Source organism: Poecilia reticulata, chromosome 17, assembly GCF_904066995.2.
Source record: "Poecilia reticulata chromosome 17, P_reticulata-male-v2, whole genome shotgun sequence".
NCBI lineage: Eukaryota > Metazoa > Chordata > Actinopteri > Cyprinodontiformes > Poeciliidae > Poecilia > Poecilia reticulata.
Window position 1 is genome coordinate 13,482,033 of NC_088846.1, and position 17,502 is coordinate 13,499,534.

The 17,502-nt window shown below is 40.8% G+C and overlaps 1 protein-coding gene across 4 annotated transcripts in view; it reads right to left on the reverse strand.

Moving 5' to 3' along the window:
• Window positions 1-17,502, reverse strand: part of camsap2b (calmodulin regulated spectrin-associated protein family, member 2b) — a 34,123-nt gene extending 16,621 nt beyond the window's left edge. For 2 of the 4 annotated variants that reach the window (XM_081598045.1, XM_081598043.1), the window contains exons 1-5: window positions 16,845-17,502; window positions 8,934-9,193; window positions 3,656-3,835; window positions 2,552-2,638; window positions 72-104 (exon numbers count right to left, since the gene is read on the reverse strand). In XM_081598045.1, the coding sequence (XP_081454171.1) occupies window positions 72-104; window positions 2,552-2,638; window positions 3,656-3,835; window positions 8,934-9,193; window positions 16,845-16,983 (699 nt within the window). In that variant the 5' untranslated portion in view covers window positions 16,984-17,502. The remainder of the gene's footprint in view (window positions 1-71; window positions 105-2,551; window positions 2,639-3,655; window positions 3,836-8,933; window positions 9,194-16,844) is intronic. The other 2 variants (XM_081598046.1, XM_081598044.1) reach the window with 1 other exon arrangement.

Genomic DNA, 17,502 nt, shown 5'->3' on the forward strand with positions numbered 1-17,502 from the left:
AAGGTTGGGTTAAAGGGTGTCAGGGCTGATGCTGGGGTTACTGAGATCTTTTCCAGAATTAATGGACTTACAGGTACTAATCTCCAGTACCATTTGCTAGAAGACTTGATGGTGGGTCATGATAGGATAAGAGGAGAGAGTGGGATACGTGTTAGGACCACCACTGACTGGGAAAGAGATACCAACACCTGAAAACAACATCTGTTATAGCTCTGTAAAAGACAGAGGATAATTAATAATGTGTTAAGTGTGCAGGATGTGACAGAATAGTAATGGGTGTTTTAAAAAATTGCTCTCAGTGCCGGTTTTGAGCTTTAAAATCTCACTAATTTTTCTCTCTAGTGCTTTATGTAGCAGATTTTCAGTCTGACCGGCGCCGACAGCAGACAAGCTGGTTTAAAAACCACACTCTTTAGTGTGGCAATTGTTACTGAGTGACAATTTACACACTTTGGGTAATTACTAACTCAAAGCTAATAATTATGTACTAGAGATGTGCTTCAAAAATGAAATCAAAGGATCTATTTCATCCCATGTATCTTTCAACCTCAGTAAAATGTTGCCTTATGCAAATTTCAAAGCTAACGTAAGAATCTACATTCTCAAGGGAGTAAAGACAATATTTAGCTAACTGATGAAAAGTAACCAATGTTCAGGAAAAGCTTTGTAAAATTATCTTAAGTGAACCAAATATGTTTTTTTTTTGTTACAGAACAGCTACAGTGATTTTAGTGCTTTTAGACGTACTCAGCCGTGATGTGGAGCGAACACCTCCAGCAGACTGAACACAAACATCCTCCGTTTCCTCCCCACCATAACCGAGTGAGTTCTTCATCATATGACCAAAGTTAAAACACTTGTCACACTTTCCCAGAATAGAAGAGACCGAGGAGCATCTGAGCATCTTGTGCTAATCTACCAGAGCCGACACGTTGCAGAAGCATTGATGAGTGTTTGTGTGTGTGTGTGTGTGGGTGTGTGTGTGGGTGTGTGTGCGTGTGTGTGTGTGTGTGTGTGTGTGTGTGTGTGAAATGATTTCCTCCTGCTGTCTTGTTAATGAGTGAGTAGACTTCTCCTGATGCCGCCAGGAAGAGCCGTGTGATGGAGCGTGCAGCGTAAAAGCAACGGACTGATGTGAAGCGTCTTCAGGACTATTTTCCTCTCATCCGTCTTTGAAGAACTGTCAGCATAAAACGGGTTAAACATATATACGTTGTATGTTCCTCTCACTAAATTGACAAGATACTATTATCTGTGGAAGAGGATTCAGCTCCATAAGAGACAGTCAGACAGTGGGACTCCACTTGTTGAATGTAGAGAAGTCGTGCTTGTGCTTCGTATTTACAGATGCTAATCTCCAGTATGGAGAACATCCCAATCTAAGCTGCTATAAGATTTGCTTTCTGTCAGAAAAAACAAATCTAAAGTAAAAAATGTTTATATCATCTCAAGTAAATTTCAGAACTAGTCAGTGACAAATCTTTAATATTTAAATATTATCCAGGTCAGATAAGATAATGGCTAATAAATATCCCCTGATTGATTAAAAACAAAACATTTCTTTGTAGCCAAAAAGAAAAAAAAAGCCCACTTTAGTCATCGGCTTTGTATTAAACTTTAAATTAAAACAGGATGGCAGAGTACGACTGCAGCCATAGAAATGCTCAATTAATCCTGTATTATTATTTATTATGTATATGGGTGAAATATCTTTTAAAATTTAAATGTCACCCTGCAGAACAACAATAATATATATAAAAAACATCCCGTCTCCTCTTCATTGAAATCTTTCAAACTACTAATTTCCTGTTACAGCATGTCGGCCAAGTACTTTGTTGAAACCGTCTTCGATACTCGCGCTTTGCTCACCTCATCAAATTTCTAATGAACAACAGGAAAGAAATCTAAATCCACCAAAGCGCCACAACTTCATCTCATTCCAGCCTTCAGTGAGTTTCTATTTTTACCCTTCACCTTACTGCTGCCCTGACGGGACCCGTGATCCGACCGAGCTGTGCTGAAGCGTCATGGATGAGTGAGCAGAAGAGGACGACGGCTGACTGCAGCGTGTTACAGCCGGCAGATTGACTCGTTGTGTCACAGGGACCTTACATAACCGCTCAGCTAGCAGGGTGCCTGTCTGTCACTGAGGCCCTTCGGCTACAGCGGCCATGTCTCCTACCCTTTCCCAGCTCATCTCAGACAAACCCCTCCTCATTTCTCCTCTCTGACTGACACCCTGCATCTCCTCCTCTGCCCTGTGCAATGCTTTGTCTCCTCAGACAGCAGTGGGGAGATTCTTGCCAAATACTTTCTGCAGCTGGTGACTGAGCTCATCTGTTCTTCTGCTTCGCAAAGCTCCGTACACTGTGTGTTGAATCCGTCTGCAGGGGAAGGGAGGTTTTTTTTTGTGTGTTTTTTTTGCATGTGTGGACAAAGATGTGGCTCTGAATAAAACTTCAATTCCACAAATAATAACTCTCTGCAAGAGGCTAAACAAAGTAGTTTCTGAGCAGCACCTTCCAGTGTTGGAGAACCTTTTCTGACTTACCTTATGTGTTGTGACGTTTGAGTCTTGGAGGGAGGCTTCTCTTAACTTCTGCTCCTCGATGAGGATGTCCCTCAGCTGCTCGTTCACCTTGAACGACAGAAAGAAGGTGGTGAGAGACAGAGACGCTCGGAGAGCCAAGTCGTATTTCAAGAAAGCACTGGGTCAGATTCAGGCTGAATAAACGGTCTGCTCTGAGAAGACGAATGACGTGAACCTCAGCGAGAAACCTGTCACCCTCACTTTGACATATTAACTTAAGATAGTGAAGCCGTGTCTTATAAAACAGTCTTTGAAACGTGAGAATTATTGTTCAAGGATGACTTCTGTTTTCCTTTTTGTCAGGATGAAGTCACACAAACACCGGTTCCTAATCATGTCTCGGTTGTCTCATTACGGCCTCCATATGAAAAAATCTTCATGATTTCAACATTTAATACACATATAAGGCCTTAAATATTTTACATGACTTTATGGACCAAAAAATAGCAGATGGAGATATTAGACTGCAACATGTTTATTTAATTCCTCATCAAAATTTGTATTACTAAACAGCAATGAACTAAGAAATCAGTTGACTGCAATTGGACAATTGGGAATATACACAAAGACTAAAACAAAACAAAACAAAACAAAACAAAAAAAACACTATTCTTGCTAATCCATCTCATTGATCCGTTTTTTTTATCATTACATGTTAGTTTTAAAATTGTTAGAGTTGTTTTAAAATGACTTCTGTCTGATACACAGTAACATGTCATAAGCACTATATCTCAAATATCTCACAAGCAAAGACAAGCAGCTAAATAATCTGTAAGAGATTATGAACAGTGACCTTAGACACTTAAGCAACTCAAGTTCTAATTTTGCTTTTTTTTCTTTTTATTCCTGCAACAGCAAACAAGAGACATTGCTAATCTTGGAAGTGTCTTGGGAATTACTCCACATTCCTGCTCTCTTGCAAGAAAATGAAGAAACGGCTCTCATATCAGCTGAACCCAGACAGAAACAAAACAGCAGCGAATCAAATGAAAAGATAATGCGTGGAATGCGTGCAGTCTTTAAAAGCGCATGTCTTCTGGGGTTTTTTTGCGCCCCTGCACGTACCTTGTTGATCCAGGTGGCGATGGCGTCCTCAGTGTCGTACGGCAGCCCCTGGACGAGACCGTCGCCGTGTAGCGGTTCAGCAGGCGAATACTTGTTGATGCAGGACATCACCCTCTCCACGCTCACCATCTCCACGGTGTAGGCCATCATCAAGGTATCGATGAGCGCCAGATGGGAGCTCTGCATAGAAACGCAGCCGCAAAAGCTTATCAGCAAGATGAATTTAACAACAGGTGTTTGTTTTTTTTCCCTATGAAAAATAGTTGAAATGCTCTGAAAGAGCGCAATAGTCTTTTTAAGCAAATGATTTCAACATGATCACAAACCTTGACCTTTCTAACCCCATTCCAGACCGGTCAAAGCAACAGACCTCCCCTTCCCTTTCCTGCCTTACAACAGCGCTATTCAAAAAAATATTTACCCTGCATGTGTGTGTGTGTTTGTGTCCACACTGTATATGCTTACCTACGCCTATACGATATAAACCTAACAAGACAAGCACCTTTTGGCTGGTGCTCAGTGATTCAGGACAAAACAAAGTCAAAAGAACAAATAAGAGACATCTGTTCAGAACATCAGAGCTCTCAGTGATCCAGTCTTTCCCCGAGACATGAAGCTGAGCTGCTGCTAGAGTTCAGTGGAATCACCTCATGTAAAGCCAGTCAAAACACAACGCTGACATGAGATCACTGCCAGAAACAAACCGTGGATGGAAATAAGTGCTAAGATGAGTTGCTTCAGATGAACAGGGGGGTAACATTAGATATTAGAAGTATATTTCCTAATATCCTTTTTTTTTTAGTCAGTTTTTGTCACTTCATTTGTAATTAACTCACTTTATTTTCCAGAAAAAATAAAAATAAATATATATATATACATTAATATGCGAACAAAGAACTAAATATTTAGAAAATTTTTCTTTTTTTATGACTATAATCTGCAGACACTAAATAAAACATAAAAACAAACTAAAGTGTGATTTCCTGTAACAGCTCTCAAGTAAACCACTGTTGGGTTTAGCAGCTAAACATAGGAGTCTAATATTCTGCTCATGAGGCAGCGTGCCGACTCTGTTTGGAGTCTGTGCAGCCTCAGGATGTTGTCAGATACTTCACATTGTGTGCATTCTGCACCTGGCTGACGAAAACTGACTGACGGAAACCGACTGAATGATGGGCAGAGAAGGAGAGACCAGCCAAGCGGCTTAGAATGAAACTGGAGATCAAGAAATCGGAATTTTCTTAAGACGCCATAAAGCTTTCCTGACGATTAAAGCTTTTCTCAACGCATTTGCATCAAATCCCCAAATCTTTCATGGTGGTAAGGAGCTTGCGGAGGTTCCTGCATGCAGCAGGACTTTCATGTGTGTTCGTTTAGACGTGTGGAAAGAGAAATACTGAGAGTTTAAATGACAAGCCACTTGAGTTTCTCTTAACTCCAACAGAACTGCATCTGTTGGGTTTTGTTTTTTAATTTCATCGAGTTAGTTTAAATGACGGGATGCAAACATTTTGCCACCAATTCAAAAAGTGGAATTATACATCTCTTTTTTTATCATAAATGGAAATATCTACAAGGTGTATTCAGTGGTATGCAACATTTATTTATTGTAATTATTTTTATTTTTAAGACAAAAGCAAAAATAATACATTACCTGCCATAAATTAAGTAGTATATTTCAAGCATTTCTTTGGTCAGAACATTACGCTTTTCAGGGTAGTTGCTATAGCAACACTGGGTGTATAGCAAGCTGAAATTAGCCGTTAGCCTGCAGGCCCGCTCCTTAACAATCAAGCCACTTATAGCTCGCTAACTATAGTTTTAAAACAACATAACATTTTGGCTTCATCTCACCGCCTTACGTTCCTTTTAGAGAGGAATGAACAGCGGTGAGATGATATTTTTATCCACAGGTTAAGATCCCACTTCATGATAGTAATAATTTTTTTTTTAAATGTGATTTTGTTTTGTGGCTTTCACAATAAATTGAGGGATGGAAATTGAGAAATTGTTTTTCTTTTTGCTAGAATGTTTGTGTTAATGTCATTTTAGTTTATATAACATGGCAAATTTGATGTGTGGTTTCTTCTGGCATAAATAGGCAAAAGTAAAAAAGTGTACTTTTTGTCCATTTTCCACAACACTTACAGCATTAACAGTGCTGACTGTCACAATCTAACAACGAGGTTTAAAAATATACTTTTATAATTAGAGACTGCTCAAATAGGTCTACTTTAAAAGACATGGGTAATTTAGCGATGGAAACATAATTTGGTCTAAATTTCTAATGACTTAATGTTTTGTTTATTGTTCAGCAGTAATGATTCACACTGTTACAGTAACTTATGACCAGTCGGTACTTCAACGGTTTTTCTTACACTTCCTTTGGCTGAATAAAAATAAACAATGCTGGTCGGTTTCTTTGAGTTAATACCAAACACTTGTACTGCACCTCTACAGTAAGTGGTCGTTCCTGCGCTACATTCAGTATTATGGGGAGCAAATAGGTGAGAAATCAGGACAAAAAGAAGAAGAAAAGTGCAGACAGAAGCTGTAACTACTTAGAGCACTTTGCATAAGCACTTTGTACTTCCTTGTTGTGCTACATAAATAAAATTACCTTTACATGCTTGCAAATTGAGTCAAATCCTTAAAACTTTTCCACATTTCCAGATTACAAAAACATATCTGAATGTGCTTCATTCAAATTTTAGTGTAAAAAAAAAAATAATAAAAATCTGCAGAAGATGGTGTGAAATTAAGGAACACCTACGCACACTGTTAAAATACAAAGAAGCTTGTTGTCGATCGTCAAACCTTGGGGGTAATTATTGCTTTGTGCTGCAACTTCTCTTCAACAGGAGAAGAAGATACCCCTGTTGTCTCTACAGCCTGGACTTAAAAACCATGTGCCGCCTATTATGCCTTCACAAAGACTTTTATGGTGCATGTGTGTGAATGGATGCGTGTGTCTAAAACCCCTCACAGTGACAGACACGCCTTATAAGGCATGGAAATGGCAAACAGTGGCTACAAAGAGTGGTACAAAGCTGCAGCATGCTCAAACACACCACTTAAGAGGTGAATCGGTATTCTTTCACCGCGGTTGCGTGGCAGCAGGGGTGTGTACGTGTGTGTCCTTGATCAAAGGGAAGTGAAATACACCTGAACAAACATAATCCAAGCAGCCGCACCGTCCACAGATACGGAAAAAAGTGTCCATTCAGAGTCACGCCAGTTGTTTTCTGCACAACTTCACACCGGCTAATTCCAATCCCACATTTTTTTTCCTTCACCTTCATTCGCCAAACGAAGGTGAAGCATTAGCGATGATGCACGACCCCCTCTGCAGGTTTGCACTTTCCACTCCCGCTCTGCCTCATCCGTCGCTTTTTCCATCTCAGCGTTACACTAACCGTACGTGAAGCATACGTGGAAAATACAAACAACAATTTGAAATTATTTGTGGAAAAGGCCAATGGACCTAGCGAGATGTCTGACAGCTGACAGTGTGTTGGAGAGAGGGTATCATTTGTGCACCACATGGGCTTTAGCTCAGTGTGAGACCCCACCCACCACATTGCTGCAGTGGTGCACATTACGCCTTCCTCGTCTCCTTTGCCAGCTCCACACTCCTCCTCCTCCTGCTGCTCCTTTTCCCCTCCTCTCACCTCCTTCCAGATGGCTACATTACCACTGTCTGTTCCACTCATTTTCTCTGCCTTTCCTCCTCCTCTTCCTCCTTCACAGCCCTTCTCCCTCTCCACGATTACATCCATCTTCCACTGTCTTCACCCTTTCCTCCCCTGTCCTGCCTTACTTTCTTGCTTCCTCCTGGATCACACCCAAATGGCGGCCCCTAAATCCCCCCTTTTCCTCATTCATTCACCCTCTGACAAAATGCCACACTCCTCCCTCTGGTCGTCCTCCTCCGCCTCCCCGACATGAGTTATTCCTCTGGCACACAGTGTTTGGAAAACCATGAGGTCATCATTTTTTCTGCAGATGCACCATAACCCGAACGGAAAAGCCTCCACTTCAGCGTCACAAAACGGTTCCCACAGAGTCCGCAGGAACACGCTTCTTAAATTTCTTTTAATAACCAGAGACAAGGAGAGATTAACAAGCAGCGCTGCACAAAAGAAGATCAATACCTTTGGGAGGGAATTAGAAATCAGCGTCATGTATCTACTTAATGTAGCCACTAAATCACTGAAAATGCACCAGGAAGGAGGTGTGAACGAACAAATCGTCACGCCTCACTCCCTTCTTTGTGGCCTTCTCAATCGATAAACGATGCCATGAGTCAAATCAACCCTGAACGTAAAAAATGTCCTCAACCTGTTAACTTTAGGTGAAATTCAATCATCTGCAGCAACGAAAATGAGACCAAAAAATGCAGCACCAGAAGAATGCATGTAGCAAAAACAGGTGGCACATATATGTGATATGAAATCATGATATATGTATTAGAATACTTTGATAATGATATCATCGCCGATATTCCACTTTTTATTTTTAGTTTCCTTTGTAAAATAGTCACCAGAACAAAAATATATTCATGCACAAAATCACACATTTAGTGCATCAAAAAAAAAATCTAAAATAAATATAAATGTAAACTAATTTTAGCCAACAAAAAAACAGTCTGAAATCAGCTACCAAGTGTAAATAAAAATACCAAAATACACAAATGAAACAAACTGCTATGGTTCAACAGAACAACAGTTTTATAAGATGTCAAAAAGTGTTTTCCCCTCATGAACTAAACATTATAACTAAAAATCTTGTTTTCATATAAAAAGAAATCTTTCTTTTAAAAATGCTTGGCACTCAACACCAAAATATGACAATGAAAACACCCTGCAAAAAGTAAAAGCTTGTGAACATTTCCTATTGATCGGGAACTTTATGTTCCTGAATGAAATTGGATCAAAATTATCCAATTTGACATTTGGATAATTAAGATCTGAAACTCAGTCAGTTTCAGATCTTCTGCTTCTTCTGCCTCATGGGCTTCATGTCATCAGGTTGTCAATTAAACGCTGGTTGAATCTTTTTCTTGTGTACATGGATTTAGGTTCTTTTAACCATAATTTTATGACAGTTCCAGTTTTTACACCTGCATGTAGCAAATCACACGTGAGTTTTAAGTCACCTATCTCTACTTGCTCTCATGCTGATAGAAGGGATATAATACAACAAAGGAACGATGTAAAATCTCCTGTTTTAAACCCACGTTGTTCCTGAATCCCATGGATGGAACATCTGCACTCACCATGTGTATGGGCATGCTGGTCAGGTCTCTCTCGGTGACCAGTCTGTCCTGGTCTGTGACGTACAGCCCCTTCTGGGCCAGGGCCTGGATGACGGCGTTGTGTCCCAGTAGAGGTTTGACGGCATCGCTGCGGAGGATCAGGCTTCCTGCACGGCAGTACAGCTCTGCGGACTGAAGCAGGCAGGCGACGGGAGGCTTCAGGTGCTCCTGGTTGTACTGGTCCCTGTAGAAGGGCTCGGCCAGCTCCTCCGGAACGGCATCTAAAAGCAGAGAGAAAAGGAACGGTCAAGGGAGAAACAGTCTGAAAAGGCAAACTTTGGTTGCCTTATTTTCTAAAACAGATTAGAAGACTGGTGCTGAAGTGGATTCCAGTATGGGATACTGTTCAGATCCTGAACAGATCCAGTTCATAAAAAGGTTTGCTTGGCATCAAACGTCAACCAAACACAGCAGGTGTGAGGTGGGATCGCAGAAAATGCTCGGGGCGTTTTTACTGATGCCGCTAACGTGTCCTACTCTTCAGAATGCCCCTTTTCTAGTTCACTTGAGGTGCATGACGCTCATTGCTACTCTTAGTTTGGACAATAACTGTGTCTGCAGACAGAAATCTGTCTGTATTTAACAACTGGTAGAAGAACCCAAAGGGAGAGTGCATCGCTAAGCTAGAGTACAACCACACATACAAAATATTTACTAGTTCCTGCAGTTTCCTTAAGTGCAATAAATAATAAATATTCACCTTGTGTTTATATTCAACCGCTCTATATGCGAAATATCTAAAATCCACAAAAACTTGAGGCCTCCTGTGAAAAAAGCCTCTTAAAGAGTTCATATACAAATTTATCTCAATATGCAATAATACACACAGAGAAAACCATCTCAGCATTTCTGCAGAAGCTAATATTGACAGTCTTCCTTATTTGTGGTCTTGGGGTTCAAGCCAATCACCACCAAGAAATATAAATGTCCATCCTTGGCTGCGTTGCAAATGGCAAATGCCAATTAGTAGCATGTCAACTAGCATTGCACCTAGGTATTCTAGCTTCTCAAGCTGTATTTTATTTTAAATATTTTAAATATGGTGAAAATCTGCAAAAAGGCACATTTTCCATGGGTAATTTGAAGTCTCGCTCAGCAGAAAAATCTACAAATCTGTGAAGACTGAAGTACAAATAGGTTGGGGTCACTTGTAGTACACAACTCACAACTAACAGTTCACTCTTTCCCAGTTTTAGGAAAGCTCATGTCACCCCAAAAGTCAGCGGCACCCTGGGTGGTGAGGCACATCACACGTACCATACTGCCACAGTTTGACCTACAAAATATGAAATACGTGATACGGCCAAAACTGATTTGAAAACACGAACAAGGATGAAAATAAACTCACACAATCAGTTGTGTTTCCATGACTACAGAAGGCATTTCTTTAATGTAGATGTGTAATCTTAAAGAGGCATTACGAGGAGTTGCTTTTTACAAAAATAGAAACCGAGTCTTACACGCACACAGAGGGACTCAGGACTCTGTCGCTGCTCTTTAGCTTTTCATTTTCTTCATGACGTCGTGTTGTTTTTAACCACGAGTTGTGACTCAGAGCTCAGCGATACTTCTCATAAATAGCCTCCTGTAAGCATTCGCTTCTTTCCCGCTGGTGCAGTGTTCAGACAACGCTCCTGTGTAGGAATGTTTCTGTGCGAGTGTGCTGTGTGACACACTCATGCTCCTGTATGAGTGTGTATCCCTGGTGTGTGGGGGTCATTTCCTCCCTGCCTGTCTCTGAAGCACACCGAGGAAAACAAAGAGCACTAAAGGAGTCCTGCTTAAAGGAACAATGTTTCCCCTTCAAAACGAGCTCGGAGCAGAGACATTAAGCTTGACTAAATGTCTTCAGAAAAACCAATATGCGACGCTCGCTTCAGAGACACAAATATAACATCCAGTCGGCTTGTGATCAGCTCTCTGCAGTTTTCCAGAAGCTGTGGTCACAGCGGCCTCCACATGCAGCCACACTGGGTGATGAAAGGAGATATTTAGAGCAGCATGCAGATGTTAGACCTCTTTATAATGAGGACTTGTGCATCATAACTCTTTAACTCATGTCTACAGATTAGAGTTAATTAGCGAAGCTATTCTCACACAAGCGTGTTGATTTGTTCACTAGAGTGACTTTGGTGTAAGGTGACATTCTCCTTTTTTTTTTTTTTTAGTAGAAATGTTAAGTTTTTATACAAATCCATATACAAAAAACAATCGCTGCAGCTTTCTATTCATATAAAGACTGATTCTTAAAAGAAATTATTTTAAAAACAACAAACAGCAGCAAAATCAATTACACAACAAGCACAACTTTTTTTCTTTTTGTTAAAAAGTTCATCAAAAATCTGCCTTGTTGAGTGCTTTGTGTTGGCCATCAAAGAGGAAACAGACAGGAAGTAGCTGCCACAGGAAGTCCAGGCATGGAGAAAACCGCTCCTCTGGAGACCCCTGGGAACTGTGCTTATCTCTACCGGCTTACTGGTAGTTGTGTTTTTTTTTTTTTTAAAGATGCAAACAATCACATTAAAAAGTTAGTTTTAGCTCAACTGATCAAGATTACTGTGCGATAGGAGCCATTCAAACCTACAATTACAGAAAGGATTCAGCAGAGGGAGACAGCCAACTTAAACCTGATGACTAATTAGCAAAGGTGTCCTTTAAAAATACCTGTAACATTTATTTGACTACGTCTACATGTATATCTAACATTGCTTATACAAGGTTTCCCTCATGAAACTTGCTAAGCCCGGTGGTTGGATGCTAGGTCGGTCATTCCTCATGCGGCCCGTCGTGTTTTGGAGTTAAAAAATGTTTAAAGTTGACAAGAAATTTTAAAATATCACTTGATAATTATGTATCATCAAAAGATTGGAAGATTAATACCTGAACACCAACTATAAAGTCTTAAAAAATGTTAACATTTTAAAAAGACTTTAAAAAAAAGGCAATGCTAAGCCTGGCGGGGGCACAAGTAAAGCTTGGTGGGCCACCAGGCCTATAATACACTTCACTCCTCGATCAGAAATATCAAAACTATCAAGAACATTTCAATGAATTGACACAAGAGCCAAAAAAAAAAAGCTGCTTAAACTGTGCATCATTAAATATGACTGGGATTTTATTCCACTGCGTAGTAATACTGAGGGATCCAAACACTCCTGGTGCAAATCTAACAAGGCTTGTGACTGTTACTAAAAGGCTGTGATCTCCAGGCCCTCCGGCAGAGCTGGACTGAAAACAAGAGTCTGTAGCAGAAATCACTGCATGAACTCAGGGATGCTTTTCTGAAACAACCGTCTAGGAGTGTAGACAGTGTCTAGGTGTAGAGTGTCTAGGACACAACTTCAAGCTCAAACTCTACAACAAAAACAGATCAAATGCTAACACCTACTCCAGGTGCAAGGTTTATGATTTCTTCTATTAGATTTTATTTGCCAACTATGAGACGGGAATTGTTGTTTGCATATAATCCCACGGCCGTGTTTTCATTATAAATATTTTTGTTCATCTCAGTTAAAAAAAACAAAAGTAGATGTTGCGAGATAGTCTGTTGCAGTGTCGCTGGTCATACCGTATTTTCTTTACATCCTCTTGAGATGTTCTCCAAATCCTTTTCCCCCCTTCTGTCATAAATGTTATTACTCAAACCATTATTCAAAGCCGTTGCTTTCGATGCAGCCGGAGGTTTACCTGCTCAGAATAGCAGCTGATGGATTTAACTAGAGCCACTTGAATGACCAGAACAGATATCCAGACCCCAACAAAACAGAGAGATTTTGTTTTACTCACTCCCTAAGAGATTATGAGGTCTATTAAGTGTAAAGTATTGGAGTCATATGAAATGCAGTTTTGCATATCAATAAGGCTGCAGGAATATGTTATGGATGATACTGCCTCCCTTTCTGACTTTGAAATAGTGACCATACCTACATACTTTTAACATTGTCTTTGATGTGCAAGCAGCGTTTTTCACTAAATGTATTTCACTGCGATTTTGTGCTGATAAACTAATAAGAATATGTTTCCTGTATGGATTACAACACCATTGAGTTCAAAGGAAAATGACAATAGGAAGACAAATTAGTAGCTCAAACAACCAACTTATGTAGAATACCATGTCTGAATACGCAACACATCAAACCTTTAAGCAGGTAGGCTACAGAAGTCCACACTGCACTGAGAAGCTGAGGCAACAATTCAGACAGTTTAATCAAAATTAGACATTTTTTCTGGTTTCATTTTAGCTGCGACATTTGGATGACACATCCTGGTACTTGCGGGATGTAAGTAATAAAGTGGACAGTATAAGAGCACAAGTTAAAAGACCTCCTTGTGTTTTAAATCACAATCTTATGGCAACTGTACGATTTGTTGTTGAACTTGTTCGAGATAATGAAATCTTTAGTTGTAGCTCATCTCTGCCATGTCCCAAATTGCCAGAGTCGGTATTGTCTCTGTACTCCAGAGCTGATGGAAGGTGCTGTACATGATAAGTCAGAGTACTGGGTATCAAAGCAGTGACAGACTGTCATTTAAATGACTTTCTGCTCAGAGCTCCCAACACCAGCTCAATAAAATCTTGACCTATCCCGTTAAATTGAAACAGACTCTCCCGGAGTGTGTCAAATGTAATTTTTTTCAGCAGCAGATTTAATTTACAGGCAGCAGATTTGATGCTGCTGAGAAACCCTTAGATCAGTGGTCCCCAAACTATGGCCCGCGGGCTGTATCCGGCCCACCTCCACATTTGGTCCGGCCCCCTGAACAATACCAGAGAGCATTCAGATTTTTTTTCATATATGGTATTTTCCGGACTATAAGCCGCTTAGATGTGGATTTTTCTTCAACCACCAGGGGGCTCTGTAGCAGGTAGTGAATCATTGGAAGTCAAAATTGAAAATAAAAGAAGAAAGCGCCCATTAAAACGGAATTAGATTTTAATAGGGAATTGAATTTTGAGAATGTTGTTGTTCAGTTAAATAGCATTGAGGGGAAAAAGAAGATTTTTCGTTTTTTTTTTAAATAATACTGGGATCATTATGAGAATTTGAGGTATAGATATTAGGATCCAGTAGATGGCAGTAGTGCAACAATAATGGATGCAAGCTGCCGTTGAGATCTAAAGAAGAAGAACAAGCAGCAGAAAAAGAAGCAGAAGAAGGCGCCCATTTTTATTTAGCACATGCTAGTAGCAACACGAAGGATCAGCACTTTTACTGTTACCGTTCGGAAACTACCGTAATCAGTTCAGTTAAATCTAAACTTAGCAACTTTTTCTTTTTCAACCCTAATAAATGTGATATTTAATTGACCTGTTATGACTCAGATTTTGGGTGTCTGCCCCCCTCTGCTGCTGCTGCATCGTTGTGGAAAACCTGGAGCGGCAGAGATATCTGCGGCTTATATGTGTATGTTTACTGGTTTAAGAAAAACTAAAAAACTTTGGGGTTGTGGCTTATAGTCCGGTGCGGCGCATAGTTCGGAAAATACGGACTATAATCCTTCCTGAATTTTTTCTATGAAGAACCCAGGGAGGGTTATTTGGCTATTATTTATTTAATTAATAGTGTTATTATTTATTACCTGACTTTTGTTCTGCCAAGAACCCAGAGAGGGTTATTTGATTGTGCTTTCTGGAAAACAATACATTTTTACATTTAGGCACTCCTGCAATCGTCACACTTTTTTCTGTTACAAACTGACTCCTGCCCCCCACCAGAGAAGGGAAAAGTTATGTGGCCCTCACAGAAAAAAGTTTGGGGACCCCTGCCTTAGATAATTGATGAAAGGTACCCAAGCATTTATGTTACTGTAGTGATTAGTAAAAGAGAAACTAAGAAAATGTGTTGGATTTACGTTCTACCAACAGTGAAATCAAATGTTCATTTTGAAACCAATTCTTCTTCTTCGGGTTAAGTCATCTGTTTTACAACCCTCCTCCTTACTATGAATAAAAGTTTAATCCTAGCCTCAAGAAGTCCTCCAGCACCAATGTGTGCTTGTTACAGCCCACAGCAACCGGGTCCATGCGAAAATCCGCCTCTCATAAGTTTCTGAGCCAGTGGGGAAACTGTTGCATCCGACCGCTGGCAGCTTCTCCCTGCAGCTCGCCGGGTCTATCTAGGCCAAACGAGGCTCTGAGGACCGCTCATGAATTGGGCCACAGTTCTCCTCAGTGGTAGGAGCTGAAACTGTGTCACTGGAAGGCCGAGACAAAAAAAAAAAAAAACAGGACAGCAGCAATGTGTCCGCAACCCCAGCACACTCTTGCTACTGTTGCACGTCTTGCAAATGAAGCTCCACGAGGTCGTAACATAGCGGAGCCCTAATTGGCATTCAAGGTCTGATCGATGGGTTTGTTTATGCATTTCGCCCAGTTGTCTTTAAGGCTGTCTGTCTGTGTGGAGGATAGTAGAAGTAAGATGCTAAAGAAAAGATTTCACTTTGACCTGGAGGTGGCAGGGTGGGATATCAGACTTGAAGCATCTTATCACTGTAGGCTAGACATGTGTTATTAAAGCAAATACTCAAAAGCTATTAGACTCTTGAGCAGCTGCACCAGAGATTATTTTCTGACCTAAAGAAAGTTCTCAAACAACATCTTTGTTTATCTGTGTTCCAGAGTTTTAGATTTTGTTTGCTTCATTTTAATTTAGTTCCCTCTTTAGCACCAAATCTCCTCTGAAAAGTGTTTGGATCATTTTTTATGACAAAAAAAAAATCCTGAAACAGGCGGCATGCATTTCTATTTAGCCCCCTTTTACTCTGACACCCATAAATCCGACTGCTTTCTGAGATGCTCTTTATCAATAAGAGCCCCACCAGTCAGTAACTGATTTCTTTATAAACCCAGCTGTTCTGTAAAGACCTCTGAGGTTTCTCGGAGAACATTGGTGAACAAACAGCAACATGAAGGCCAACGAGCACAACGGATATGTCAGGGATAAAGTTATGTAGATGTTAAAGCAGGATTAAGACATAAAAAAAAGATTTGGACACTACACTGAGCACTGTTTAATCCATCATCCAAGTAAGGAAAGAGTATGGCACAACTGCAACTGGATTAAACTCAAGAAATCTGGCCTTTATGGAAACAGTTCCCACTGAAAGTCAGATTGTTTCAGGCCATGTAGGCTCACCATGTGGACGGTGGAGGTTTGTTCAGATCAAACTGTAATTTTGGCCAACACTTAAACTATTTTGTGGCAAAAAAGCTAACCCTGCACATCATCCCTATTGTGAAACAGGGTGGCAGCATCATGCTGGGCTGCATAATACAGGCCCAAGAAAACAAGTTAAGAGGCCTTTGACCAGGGCAGGTCGACAAACCTAAAACGCTACAACAGATTGATTTAGATCAAAGCATATACATGTATTGAAGTGGCCCAGTCCAAGTCCAGAACTAAATCAAATAAACAACTGAGAGAATATCTTTGTCCAATCTAACTGAGCTCCAGCTGTTGTACACGTCCATAAACACCACGTTTCTTCCGCTACGCCAGTCTGTCACGCAATAATGCATTAATATCAGCCTGTACAGGTTAAAACAACCTCAACTGAACTCAGAGTTACATAACATTTGACCTGACATGGAATAATTAGCAGCAGGTAGCAAGGGTAAACCAATAACGCTGACAGGATGAAGCTAACTAATAGGAAAAGCCCAGAATATGTTCTGCCCAAATGTCGTTGGGCAGAATGTCTGTTTTCGTCGTTTGTCTGTCACAGTAAGATCCTGATTGCACGACGCTGTTTACAAAACAGTCGCACCAGCACGCCACATTATCGCACTCTCGTTGATTATCTTAAGCGGCGTTCCCCCCCCCTAAACTCTTCTCCCCCGAACCAAAAAAGCACCAAGGAGGCGCCACCTACCCGAGCCGAAAGCCTTGGCCACCAGCCACGTCAGGCTGCAGGAGATCTTGGCCCTGGTGAAGTCGTAGTGGTCGAAGCTCTTGATAGCAGGGACGATGAATGTGCGTCTCATCCCTCTGTCCTCTGCCGCATCTCCCATCGTCCGTCTGTGCGTCGGCGTCCCTCTGCTGCTGGGAGGCTCAGTCAGCCGGAGGAGCTCCTCCTGAATGCGGATGACATCTCGTCCAGAGGAATTCAATGCAGTAAAAAAAAAAAAAAAAGAAGGAGAAGAAAAAAAATCCCTTTCTGTTAATTGAAGAGTAAAAAAGAAATCAGGGGGCGGGGGGTGGACTTTGAGTTTGGCTGGTATGAGCTTGATAATGGCCCCGCTCCTCGGTTAAATGAGACTCATGTTCAGTTTTACCTCCTTAAATCGTGACAGCGCGGCGCAGTTTAGTGGCAGGATTCCTCAAGAAGATCCCCGGACATTTTTATCCTGGGATTTTTTACGACATGACGGATAATCTGTGTGGTTCAACAGCAAAGCTACAGGATCCTGCCCACGGTTATGTTTAAAAGGAAAACAAAACAAAACCGATCCGTTTTTAGTTCGTGCTCTTCTTTTTCCCCTTCCTAACTGTTTTCATCTCCTCCTTCCCCCCCGCCCCCTCTCTGCGCT